The sequence below is a fragment of the Patella vulgata genome, chromosome 1 (genome assembly GCF_932274485.2).
Source record: "Patella vulgata chromosome 1, xgPatVulg1.2, whole genome shotgun sequence".
In the NCBI taxonomy this organism is placed as follows: Eukaryota; Metazoa; Mollusca; class Gastropoda; family Patellidae; genus Patella; species Patella vulgata.
In genome coordinates, this window is record NC_065879.2 from 91,955,175 (window position 1) to 91,969,485 (window position 14,311).

Sequence of the window (14,311 nt, forward strand, 5' to 3'; positions counted from 1 at the left end):
TACATTTCTATCATTACATTTTACATTTGCGCTCTGCCACATCCTATTTGTCCTTTACGCTTTCTACATAGCAACTTTCGCACAGCATCAACTTGCATATGCAAATGTACGATATCACGTGACTTATTAACATGTATGGAAACCCGGCACAAGCACACTATAAGGATATTCACCGCACGACAAAAGAAATCAAGCAGGCACACCATTAGAAACTATTTAGACGACCGTGCCTCATTTTGAATGTGCCTGGAAATAATTAATAGATTCAAATAGCCAAAGAAACATACTTTCCAGTAATTTATAACACAGTAACTGGAATTTCGTATTAATACCCGTATTTTTATATTTTAAACACCCCCACTCTTTCCGGTCTCTCTATAAACAGAGTTGAGTAGCCTACTTTGATCTATTAAAAAAACAACAATATATAAGCATTGTGCCCAACAAATAAATAATATATTTAAAGAGAGGAATTGACTATACGGTTCTTAGTATGTTACATAATAATAATAAATTCGCTGTTAAATTGGACACATTCAAGAACACAATATTTTTTTATACAACTTTTACAAAGTACAGTTGTGTGCCCAAATTTTCCCAGCATTTGGTGCCCAAAATGGGGGGGGGGGGGCGCGGCCGCCCAGCCCCCCCCCCCAGCTCGTACGCTTATGCCAATAACTTCAAAATGACATCTCGCTCTCACAGAATCACACCGGTAGCGGTATACACGAACACCGTAACATTCGGCCAATCGCACCCTTTCGATCTGCCTGTCGAGCAACCGTTCGATGCTTACAGATCCAGTAGTTCCTGGTCCCAATCTTCTGGCGGAGTCAGTACGGAAGCGACAGGTTCATGAGATAGGTAGTTTTTGAATCGGTTCCTTTGACCCGGGGTAACGAGATTTAGTAGAATTATAAGGCACCGCCAATAAACCAAACCAGCAGGTGAATCTAGAGGGACCAGGGTGTAATTATCTTTCTCTGGCCACTGGCACATTTTAGAAACGGCCCTGAGGTTGGGGAATGTTTCCTCCCTCAAGGAACCCGCCATTATGAAATGCCTTTTGTTAAAATCAAAGGCCACATTAAAAGGACCCCCCCCCCCCCCCCGACTAAATGACATAAAACTTCCAACGCTCTGACCTGCTTGGAAATGATTTCAGGGTCTACGGAGGTCTCCTGGGCAAAATAACATGGCAGGTGTTCCCTAAAACAATGCAATTTAATTTTGCGGTCTACCCGACCACAGCCAACCATAGGGCATGTCTGTTGTCAGGTGAATTCTTTTCGCCGGTGGGATGCACCTCTGAGTGTAATAGGGCATAGGCCTATAATTTTGAGTGCGCCACTCAGTCTCCCCATGTAATGGCTGCCTATTGTCACGAGAGAACATACCCCCCCTTGCACATCAATCCGCCGGTTCCGGAGGTCTAACAGGTGGAGCCTGGTGTGGCCCCAGTCCAGATTCCACTGGAAGCCTGCGGCATTATCCATTTTTCTGCAAAATATATAAAAACTAACACTGCCTTTACCGTTCATTGCGGTAAAGGCAGTAATTAAATTACTTAAAATCATCCCCCCTTATTTCGACATTATGTCGGCTTAAAAGTTTAATTAAAGACAGTTCGGACAATAATACTCCTTATCGTCCCAATCCGAATCCGGATCTATATTGACGCAACGGTAGTGAAACCAATCATCGCATCGGTCACAACATATCATGGGACCGCCGTCATCCGGTTTTTTACAAATACAGTAAACGTCAGTATCCTGGTTATCGACCGGAATGGTCATGTTGGATTCCGATCTCCTACGGAATCTCAATATCCACGGCGGCAATTCCCTGATTTAACACCGTTTCGCCTTTGCGTGTTTTGATGCGGAACAAATATGGTGTGATTACTTGTGTTATAACCCCTGGGCCTTTCCACGTAGGAGATAATTTGCGGCGTTTACCCTTTTTGGTAGCCGTATCCAGGACATAAACAGCGTCATTTAATTGATACTTTTTCACATTCGCGAGCAAATCGTAATCTCTTTTCATGCGTTCCTGGCTCGTATTGAGTTTATCACGGGCTAATTTATGCGTTTCAATTAAAGCCTGTTCGAGTTTTGATACGGGCGAATCTACATCACCAGCGTTCTCAACGGTTGAACTATACATAAGGTCAGCGGTGTGATTGATTTCTCGTCCTAACATTAGTTTATTAGCCGTATAACCCATTTGTCTATTAAGACTAGATCGTAAAGCACTCGCAAGTTGCGGTAGATAAATATCCCAATCATTTTGACAACCGTCTATGTAACACTCTACTGCTTCCATAAGCGTGCGATTATAACGTTCAATATGTCCGTTAGATGACGGTCTATAAGGGGTAGTGCAACCTTTATGAATTTGTAATACTTAGCATAATGTGGTGAACAAATTACTTTCGATGTTTCTCCCCTGGTCCGTAAAAACCTGAAACGGACAGCCAAAACGCGAAAAGAATTCATTCACTGCTGCCTTAGCAGTAACCTCTGCAGTTTGCGACGGTAGGGGGATACATTCAGCCCACTTTGAAAACTGGTCAACCATCATCAAGATATACTCATTACCCACCTGCATGACCGGTAACGGCGCTAAGAAATCTAGGTGCACTCTCTCCATCGGCAAACCCGCGTGATATCTATTCAATTTATAACGGGCCTTTGCCTGCGTATTTTTATTGATATTACACGTACCACAAGACGCGACATAGGCACGGACATACTCCGTCATGCCATACCAATAAAACTGTTGTTTGATACGATCCTTCGTTCTCTGAATACCCTGGTGACCCGACGATGGAATGTCGTGACATACTCGACAGATTTCAATTTTTAATTCTTTCGGTACAACCAACCGAGTATTTGACAAATTACTAGGTCGTTTTACGCGAAGAACACCATTATCCAAAAGAAATAAATTACGGTTAATCCAGTAATGTTTTACCGCTGGATTTTGTAAGGTTAAATCACTTTCTTCCGGTTCGATTCCCGTATTCAGCCAAGTCAGAATAATCTCTAAATCTTCATCATTAAATTGAGCAGTTTTGATCTTCTTTGCAGAATAGTCAGTTTGGGAAATCCCCTCGCCTATTACGTCATCGCTCTCAACTTCATCAATCGTTACGCCGTTTATCCGGGGGTCGTTCGGATACCCTGTAACCGTTATACTAACGGGTCATCGCTGGTATTTTTGTCTAACAGTAAATTGCGCTTAATACCGAACTTATATGGTAACGGTATTACATCGTCGACATTTGTAGCGAATTCTATCCAATTCCTATGAGCTCTTTGACAATAGCAACAACCACCGCACGGTAAATCTGTTAATTGGACATCTGTTAAAATCGTCGCACGGTTTATCCTTTAGTTTCATACGACTTAATGTATATGCGTTGATATGTAAACTCGCTTTACTCTGTTCGACCGTCATGTAATATTGACCTAATTCCTCTAACCAGCGGGCGAGTTATCCTGTCGGGTGTTTAAAACGTAATAGTCAGGTTAAACTGGCATGGTCAGTTCTTACTATAAAATGTCTCCCAAGCAAATAATGTCGAAATTGTCTAGTGAACCGTGCAATTGCCAAAAGGGTTGTATTGTTGTACAGTAAGCACGCTGCTCGGGCGAAAGGGAAAAACTGCTATAGGCGATAACTCTTTCTTGGCCGTTTTGTATCTGTGATCATTCGGCGGCAATGGCGTTCATGCTGACATCACAGTCCAGAATGAAGGTATAATTTTCCGTAGACAACGCGAACACCAGAGTTGTCACAAGCAAATGTTTAAGTTGATCAAATGCAATCTGTTGTTTATCACCCCATATAAATGCTTTTTTATCGGTTCTATGATAGTTCGTAAAGCCCAAGAAGGATTCGACTTCTTTAGTACAGGTGGGAACCATCCATTTCTCGACGGTCTTTGTTAAATTATTACCCGCTTTAAGTCCATTTTGACTGACCATACGGCCCAGGAATTCGACTTCCTGTTGAAACAATTCGCATTTTTTAGGCTTCAATTTCATGCCATATTGCCGGAATCGATCTAATACTAATCTTAAATTTGTTAAATGGTCATCTACATGGTATCGTCAATTGACTACCCGTATCTAGAATAGGAGAAATTTGTTGGCCTTGTACCTTTAAATCAAGTTTATACATAGAATCTGAATGTATCCTACGGATAGACGTCCATAATTCGCACGTTTCCTCGACTTTCGCGGAATCGATTGAGTCGATTCTTGTATTGACACCGTGTAACAATATAGTCGTTGCGACATTGTTTTTAAATTTATAGACAAAGAATAGAGAAATAAGAATAAGATGACTTTATATTTCATTAATTAATATATTTGGCAAATTAATAGTTTCACACATATTCACATATATATTATATATAGTGTGTACTTAAATCAACTTAGGGTACAAATGACAAATTGTTATATAAAAAAGAATTATTTAGCCAAAACATGTGTCTATAAAATACCACAGAGAGTACAAGTGCAAGGAAAAGTAGTACTATTGCGTCATTGGGTTTAATTTTGTTAATTACCCAAGTTCAGGGCCATGAACACGATATGTTATGGGTGACATACATGAGTGCTATATAAGATATCTATTTGAAACTTTCAAGCAGACTTCCATTAGATTCCAGAGAGGTTCCATCTGAGTTTCAAGACAGCCGCGAGGCTGGCTAGGGTAGAGAAATGGTTTTAGCTAGTATTGTTATCTATTATGCTTGTATACATGTATTCGGCTATATATAAAATGTAGAAGCGAACTGTTGCATTGTTATTCCTGGTAAGACAAACTGTAAGAAGTAAATACACAACGTGAAGCAGAAGTAAAGACAGCTAGAGACAAATTCTAGACGATCACAAGATTACAGAAATATGTAGTAAGAAAAGATGCATGTGTCGTACGTAGGATGTCGCGACCGGTTTTAGTACGTGTCCGCTCTCCATGTCAGACATAAAGGCCCATGGGCTTCCACTCCGTCATTGCTGACAAAACCCACACGCCGTTGATCAGTAGGATCCTTTCCGGGTACAGGGGTACTATGTTTAGGTCCTTGACTCGGGCAATCCCGCTTCCAGTGGCCAGTTTTACCACAGTTAAAACAAGACGGGTCACGTGATGGCGATCGTGATTGAGATCTAGGCCGTCTTACAAATTTTCCAACTAAAGTGTTTAAAGTAGTTTCGAGTTTAATAGAACGGTTCTCAACACATTGAATACGAGTTTCCATTCCTTCGGACTTGGGCGAAACTGTCCCTCTATATTGAGGTGTATTTACCGCTCGTACACGATTAGGCTCGTACTCTCTATTAGGACTACGCGTCTCACGACGGCCTGATCGACCAAAAAGAGCAATACTGTTATGCTTGTACCATTTAACCGCTTGAATTGCCCCTTCAAGTGTTTTCGGGCGAGAATTACAGGCGCATTGCCCAGCCTCTTTATCATCAGATCCTTGGCAAAAACGAAGAATTACTTGACTTGTTACATGTTCATCGGTACAATCCGTAAAGGTACAGGAAGCCACTGACAAAACTCTTATCAGCCCAATCGTTCAACTTTTCGTCGCAAGATTACCGCAAATTGTGAACTTGAATCATAGACGTTTCGGGTAAATCCTGATTACCGAATCTACGGTCTAACTTAGCCATTAATTCAAAAAACGTCTATTAGTATACCTAGTCGAAACTATAGAGTAATACTCGCTGGCTTTGCCTTCCAGGCAAAGGCATTGTTGATATCGACACTCCTGGTCGGACCAAGTATTAATATCGCAAACCTTGCCAGTTAGAATTACCATCGTAGGACAGTGATTTAGGCGCCAAAGAAAAACGACGTTGTCTTTGGTCTGGTTGCACATTACCCCTATTCAGACAGGTGTTTCTACTTAATTTTTGGGACCACGGGAACAGTGCCGGTTAATCTATTGTAGTGGGGGGGGGGGGGCATGTTGGGCGTGTCTGTTAGGGGTAACCCACCACACAAACTGTCTGGCAGTGGTCATTCATGATTCCTGTGGTGGTACTGAACAACTCTAAAGCTGTTTTAGGTGGTACAGATTTCAGCTAATCTAGCCTAGGTATGGACTGGAAATTAAGATAACTCTTGTCAAGGATACTCTACCACTACAAATGTCTGACAATTACATAGCTCTGTCAGGGGTAACCCACCACTAGAAATGTCTGTCAGAGTGTTAATATAATACTTGAGGATGCACGGTTGACCCCCCTGGGCTCCCATTCTAATAGACTTCAAGGTCCTATGTTGTAATGTAAGCAGTGTCAACAGGGCACAGTCCCCTGATATCATCAGAACTACTAACTGTGTACCAGCCATTAAAACTGTCTGTGCATTCCATCAACAACACTAAAACAGTTCGGAGATAAAAAGCTTTAGTACTGCGGAAGTTTCAAATCCCAATTAAACCTCATCTGTCAAGCTATTTTATATAGACTAAATTGAATAGACATGAATTTAGATTATTGCACTTAAAAGCGCATTGAGTACGCTTATGGATGGATTTGGCGCTTAAGAAATGGACATTGGAAATATTATTATTGTCATTCAAACAGCCTTAATGACAATATTGTGCTCTCTTTTCCTTGTACCAACCAACTACATATACAGATTTGATAAAAAGTTTTATTTTACTATTTACAGTGTGATTTCTGGTGTGACTAAATACACTGTAAATCTATTATGGTTTTTCGCTTGGATGCATTCTCATGTGTCTTTTAAGTAAACAACTCCTGGAGAATGATTTACTACAAACATCACATTTATATGATTTTTCATCAGAATGAGTTCTCATGTGTCTCTGCAGACTACTACTCTCACTGAAAGATTTACGACAAACATCACATTTAAAGGGGTTGTCTCCCATATGGGTTCTCATGTGACTTTTCAGTAAATTACTCCTTGAGAATGATTTACTACAAACATCACATGTATAAGGTTTAGCTCCAATATGAATTCTGACATGTCTCCGAAGATTAGTACTCTGAGTGAATGATTTACTACAAACACCACATTTAAAGGGCTTTTTTCCAATATGAATTCTGATATGTCTCCGAAGATAAGTAATCTCAGTGAATGATTTACTACAAACATCACACTTAAAGGGTTTATCGCCTGTATGAATTCTGATATGTCTCCGAAGATGACTACTGTCAGTAAATGATTTACTACAAATATTGCATGTAAAAGGCTTTTCGCCTGTATGAGTTCGGATATGTTTCTGTAGATCGGTACTGTTGGTAAATGATTTACTACAAACATCACACTTATAAGGTTTTTCACCGGTATGAATTCTGATATGTCTCTGTAGTTGACTGGTGTATATGAATGATTTACTACAAATATCGCACGTAAAGGGTTTTTCCCCTGTATGATGTCGCAAATGAATTTTAAGGTAATATTTGTTAAATGATTTGCTACAAACATCACACTTCTTAAACTCTTGTGAATTGTGTATTTCTTTTTCATTATTCTGGCTAAAACTCTCCTCCCAATTATTACCCTGCTGTAAACCAGATTCCTCTTCTTCAACATGTTTTTCACAGTGTTTTTCTAAATCAGTTTCTAAATTGAATTCTTCATCACACAAATTACACTGATAGCATGTTTCAATGTTTTCTGTTTTCTCCTCTTTAACATGACAAAATTTATCTACATCACTAGTTTTTTCTTCTTTAAAACGAACATGACAATATTCATCTACGTCATCAGATTTCTCTTCTTTAACATGCACTTTGTAGTGGTTTTCTAAACCACAAAAACTTTGAAAAACTTCATCACAGATTGTACACTGATGAAAAGTTATAACATCATTAGTTTCCTGTAATATATAAAAATTATAACATAATTAGTTTCCTGTAATATATAAAAGTTATATCATCATTGGTTTCCTGCAATATATAAAAGTTATAACATCATTAGTCTTCTGTAATATATATAAAAGATATAACATCATTAGCTTCCTGTTATATGTATATAAAAGTTATATCATTAGTTTCCTGTAATAAATACAAGTTATAACATCATTAGTTTCCTGTAATTTTTATGCGTCTATCGGTAGATCTACTTTATCTTAATATTTCTTTGTCTACCGGGACATATTTTTTTCATTGCAAATCTTGCAATTTTACAAATCTCATAGGAATGTCAGAAAATTTAAAGATTTTTTTCTGCACGTTTTTCAGGAAAGGGGCAGGTCTATATGAAAAGGACAGTCCTGACTGGATTCCTTCTGTATCTCTGCATCAAAAGACTAAGACACACAAGAAAGTATAATGTCACCAGAGGTTAATCGTTTTAAACGTCATCAACAGAGGACAGAAAAAAGAAAGACTATGCTACTACAAGACAATCAAGAGATAAAAGAGGAACAACACTGGGATAGAAAGAAGAGTTAAAGATACATTATGTAAGATTTAGATAAAGAACTAGCCATTCTTGCTATAATAGTTCGAAAGTAGATGATGTAAAATGAATAATTTGAAAATTTCATTCAAATTACTCTATTGCAAGCGAAGGTATTAGCCATTGAAGGTTTGACAGATGTGTGCAATAATTTCAACCACCGTACTGGTTGATCGAAGCTAAGTCTCGGTCCTCCATATTTGATTAAATCAAAGTATCGCTGAACCATTCTAATCTATTTATCGGAGAAATCTGATGCCATCGAGAGTTGATTAAGGCCTGGATCAGTTAATAAATGTCTAATTAATACTTTAGAAAACATTTCAGGCCTGAAGAAAGACCTGCAATAGACAGATTTAGCTCTTGCATAATGTATGTTTAATCTCGTTGATGTCGAGCGAACTGCAGAATTTAAGAACAGAAAACATGAAGCTTAGATGTAAAGTGGAAAATAGTTCGCACAAATATGACCAAATGGCTTTTGAGGGTCGAGACGAGAAGGTGCCGTATTTCATGTTTCCCAACATTTAATATGTTATTGTCTTTGTTTGTGTACTTGGAACATTTCCTACCAGTCAACAAGTTTCTTACCAAATTTGAAATGTTGATTTTAACACTCATGAGATGTTACTGCATCTTTTTTAACATATGAATTCAATGTTTCACTTTCAACAGTGTCCAGGGTGTTGGTTGATGTTATTGATGTTATGTATGTGAAGATGAAGCCACTTGTAGTTTGGCCATTACGAGATACTCTGCGTAAAACTAGGCCTATGCAATTTAGAAAACACTTTGGAACAAAATGTGTAGCTATCATTGACTGTTGTGAAGTGTTTATAGACCGACTAACAAATCTAAAAGCGAGAGCTGCAATAAAATGTGCCGAGCATACCTGAATATTTTCCAAATTTTTACCGAGGTAATTCTGTTGAAGGCTTGCCAACCAAAGTCGTCTTCGCTCGCCCGACAAAGTTTCACATTCTTTCCCTTGTTTTTTTGTCACCTTGGGAAGTCGATAATAATGCAGTTGTGTCTCTCTGTCGGATCTATTGTGACATCCAGCCACTCGACAATAGTTAACCATCCTTTCAAATGTAAATCCGTAGCCCCAGGCTTTGTATTCAATGTAAACAATATAATTCGATATCGCCAATATGGCCGACTTCCAGTGTGACAGTGTGAGATGGTTCCTGGTGTGTGATTACCGTTTGGCGCATGCGCAGTTGTAGGAGTCAGCTCATACCGTTATGGATACAGTGTGCATTGACTCCCTGTGATAGGATTTCCCCTAAGATTTTCTTACGGTCAAATATATATGTTTCTACATTATTATCTACCAATATTAAATTTTACAGTATTACTATATTAGGAGATGGTGTTGAGTTTGTTTATTTCGATAAAAAGTAGACATACACATTGACTAAGGCGCGGATCGATTCACCAATAAAAAAAGTGAGCCGTAGCAATTCACATTGATGGAAGATCTCCGGTCGCGTGATGTCAGAGCGATATTACCTGCGAGTGTCTCTTGTATATAAATGGTAAATTCACTTACATTTCGAATCTTTGCAGATATTGAGATTGATATTAAACTATTACAACACAATTGCTAGTAATTGATCAGGAATCAACTCACACCACAGGAAGTGGATATAGCTACAGTTTCGGGCATGCGTAAGTGCCCAGGAGCAAACACACACCGAGAGTGTATTCAAACTGTCACACTGGTTTAGTGACGTCACGTGAAAAGACACTATATAGGCAATATTTGTCTATCCAGATATAGGCTACTTCCAACATTTAACTTTTTTCTTAATAATGTAAAAAATTGATTTCGAATTTAATTTAATTTGCAAAAGGTAAGAAAGTTGATTTTGAAACCTAATTCATTCGCCTCGATGTCATCCCTCCCTGTGATATTAGTGGCCATGTTAATATTTTTAAGTAGGGTGACCCACCATAAATAAATATCTCCAAATATCTCGACAATTACACCACAATATTTATATATATGCAAAGCCTCAAATCAGTTTCACACAATTATAGTCACTAAATAAACGATCATGTTGTACTTAATAAGCTATGACCATTAATCATCTATAAATAATAGACTGAAAACTGGTTCCAAGTGTCGTCCATAACATCCAGACACTTTTGAGTAAAAGATAGGTTACATGCCCTTGTTTTGAAATTAGTCTCGCTTAACCAGTCTAGCGACCATTCTACGTCTGATTGACAAGTCGGGATAATCAAGACTACTTTTTCACGAAACATAACAGAAAGCTAGAACAAGAAATTGAATTTAGAAATAAGCACTTTAGCCAACTCAACAATTGTTTTAAGAAACTTGTAAAAGTAAAATGAAACTACTGCTAGTATCATGTTCCTGCTAACGAAAGTGATTCAGAGATATTATTTGTACTAAACCAAAAGATACCGCTCTTAACGGTACAGTTAATGATAAAGCAATTTAAAAAATAAAACAAACGTAATTTCTAAAGCTGCTGTAATAACCAAGAAGCTAAATTTTACTGCTATTCAAAATCGTCAACAATAGATTTTTTACGGCTGTAATAGTTGATATATTTGTAGAGAATTGCACGTGCCATGGCTATTTATTGACTCAAAGAGAGTGCGGGGTAGTCAGAAATCAGTTCGAGACACGCAACTGAGGCGTGCACATTTAGCCGTGTCGAGACCAACTTTCTGTAGAGTAAGAGTGCACGGGTCACCCTTACTCCAGGGTGCCTCGAGGTTTCGTTCACACGTAACCTCTCGGTTCTTTAAGCTGTCCTTTCTTAGAGCAATGAGCCACCGAATTGTTGGCGCATCAAATAGCCACGAGCTGAAAGGCGTCAGTCGATAAATTCTAAATGCATGTCCTACCTTATTGTGTTATCCACCTCTGAACAACAATAACACTTACTGACAAACAAACGTTCAGTGAAACAGGTTTATCCAATATCACATACACCAGCACTTCTTTCAGTCGCCATGTTGGGATAGTTTGACCTTTTTTTGACGTCATATCCTCAACATTAAAATTTGAGGATCCCTGTTTTACGCGAAACGAAATGCATTTTTGTACAATATTTTTATGGATTGCGTATATGTACTGTTTTTGTAGAAGTTTTATATCGGGATAAAAGACGATGTTTGTTGAAGAATAATTAGGTCGCTCTTCACACGTAGTTGAAAATACACAACGTCTATTGAGAACTTAACAATTATTTGTTGCATGATTAATTAGTAGTAGTATGCCTAGATCATGACCAGTGCTTGAAATGAGGATTCTTCTACAATGGCACCAAAAATTTATAAATGCTGTAACAAAAATTAGCTGACAATTATAAGGCACGGCTGCCTTTCTTCATATTTAACAAATTATGTACTGTTGTCATTTTCCGTCACTGAACGTGCAATTTTTATATTTGTAGATAGACAAACGGCCCGTGCAATGATTTTCCGTGTCAATTAATCTGGTTCTAATTGCGTTTGGTGGTACTGTCATAAGTATAAAATTTACAGATTCCTCTTGGAGTAATAAAGTCATCGAAAAAAATTTCCTTTCGATCCTTTAGTTATTCATGTTCCCAATGGTTGCCATCATGTCATAACCTTCTATAATAAGGGCACTATTTTAGAAAGTGAGCATTCTTATGAAAAAATGAACTATAAGGGTATGCTTGGGACACTATTTACAACTAAATCTTGCATTTCTGAATTATTGACCTAATCCCAAGCCAAGCCGCCCCTGCACGACTGTATGATATATTGAAAAGTTATTACCTATGCATTTCATACGTCTACATGTATATAAAAGGCATAACTTTTTGATTTGTGTACACGTGGAAAACGGCGCAATTTGAGCTATTTTTAATACCGTGGCAGTCCGTGTTTGCTTCAGCTTTTACTTTTTACGACAGTTTTGCCGTTATGCCGTGGTAAATTTTAGCATAGGTGGTATGCTTGAGATTATTATTTATAAAATGTTATTAAATGTTCATTACAATATAAATCCTTAAATTTGTCGGCGTTCGTAGAATGTTTCATCGCTACCGGTTGATTACGATAGCTTTAGTCTTGTCAATGTCACGTGACATTTTCCCGCTTTTTCTATCGTTGAAAATATCTATAATAAAGCATTGAGTCTTGTATCACACACACGGCAACTAAAATAAAAGGGCCGAGTGCCATTTTAAGTAAGAGACTAGAAAGAATGCTTTGTTCACAATTTGAATAATATTTTATGAAAAGATTTATTGGCTGCCGAGTCATTTTGAACAGATATCGGCTACGCAAATATCGGTAAAATTTCTTCTGATAAGCCACTGAATAGTGAAACCGATAATCGGACCATCACTAAAAATAAATTTAAAATGATCGCCTTCAAATTATAGTCTCATGATTTCGTTTCGTTTAAAGAATTATGTTCGTAATATGCACCATGCCAGATTTCAACTTTGACCAATGTAGGTCATTTCCTGTTTCACTGTGTTTTGTTGTGTGTAGGCGAAGATTTTTGTGAAATCTCTTAAAATAGACAGCAAAAAATATTTTTCGGAACATAGATGGATATGATATGCAAGTTTAATGTGTTAGCAGTGCAGATAACTGAAAATTGTGAATTTTGCCGTCCGCTGAAAGAAGTAAACTAGTTATCAACTTTTGCGACGAGGTTTTGACCGTTCGGATGTTAGATGTTACGTCCTCAGAATATCAAAGAGTAACATCTAACTTGTTGGATTAGGGTCACCCTATTTTAAGGTTGATAAATTTTTTCCAATAATTCAACTCAGCATTATGATGTTATCCCTCCCTGTGATAGTAGCCATGCGAATATTGACGGTTGATAGGTTTGCGTCCAATAATTCAACTCACCATGTTTTCATTAAGTGTTGATGTTTTCATAGATCATTCAAATTGATATAACGTGTGTAAACCAGACGGCGGATATCCTTTCTTCGCTATCCCATGTTCATTTCCGGAACAACTTTGGGATAATTGTATAATGAAAAAAGACGTGGATCTACCCAACACGAATAACTCATAATGTTACAAGCTGGACAGCATCAGACACAGAGTAAAAATGTCCACATTATGTGTATGTATTATGCTGTCTGTATATAGTCTTAATCCTCTTGGAACTTTGCAAACTTATTCCTTATACCCTAAAGGTAATACCTATAGTTTTTGGTGCATTCCCAACCAGCAGGGACAGTGTCGCAACATTTGTTGTCTACAAGCCCCATTTCATAACAGGTTGTCTTGAAACTTTGGATACTTATTCCTTATACCCTTGGGATCACCATTATTGTTTTTGGTGCTTGCCCAACCCCCAGGGACAGAGCCATGCCCATTTTTTCTTGGTTTTCAAGACTTTAAAAGGCACCATATCAATCAAAGCAGTGGTACATTGTATTGGTAGCCTTGCTCTTGTTTTTATTGAGTAGGGGTGCCTGTCCAATCTCGTGGGTTTTCTCCGGGTCCTCCAGTTTCCTCCCACTGCTAAAGACCCCTACGAGCAAGCGAATTATTGAAATAAAATTGAACCAATGACCTAGAAATGACCTAGTTTGAGTCGAGTGGACATTAAACTCTCTTTGTTTTTATTAGTAAAGGCTGATTCACAAACCACGATATAATCTTAAAAATGTGTATTAGAACGAGTCAAGGTTAAACCAACCTATGAGTCTTTAAATAGGAGACCAGTTATGGATAAATTACCACAGCCAAAGCTAGGATATTAATTCCTTACCCATTTTTGGTGATCCATCTCCAATTTAAAATAGCTGGATTGCTGCCAATTACGTAAGGAGCTTTCCCGAGTGCACCAAGTGTCCAC

At 38.1% G+C, this 14,311-nt stretch overlaps 1 protein-coding gene across 1 annotated transcript; it reads right to left on the reverse strand.

Moving 5' to 3' along the window:
• Positions 1–6,710: 6,710 nt before the first annotated feature.
• Positions 6,711–13,419, reverse strand: LOC130010369 (zinc finger protein 239-like). Its single transcript, XM_050544638.2, has 2 exons — positions 13,348–13,419; positions 6,711–7,882 (listed from the first exon to the last, which is right to left on the reverse strand). Exons 1-2 carry the CDS (start codon positions 13,375–13,377, stop codon positions 6,743–6,745), a joined length of 1,170 nt encoding a protein of 389 aa, XP_050400595.1. The 5' UTR covers positions 13,378–13,419; the 3' UTR covers positions 6,711–6,742.
• Positions 13,420–14,311: the final 892 nt, after the last annotated feature.

Coding starts and splice junctions, on each gene's coding strand:
- LOC130010369 (XM_050544638.2), bottom strand. CDS start 13,377: ATGAAAACATCAACACTTAATGAAAACATG. Junction 7,883..13,347: donor CAACACTTAATGAAAACATG/GTGAGTTGAATT, acceptor TATATATTACAG/GAAACTAATGATGTTATAAC.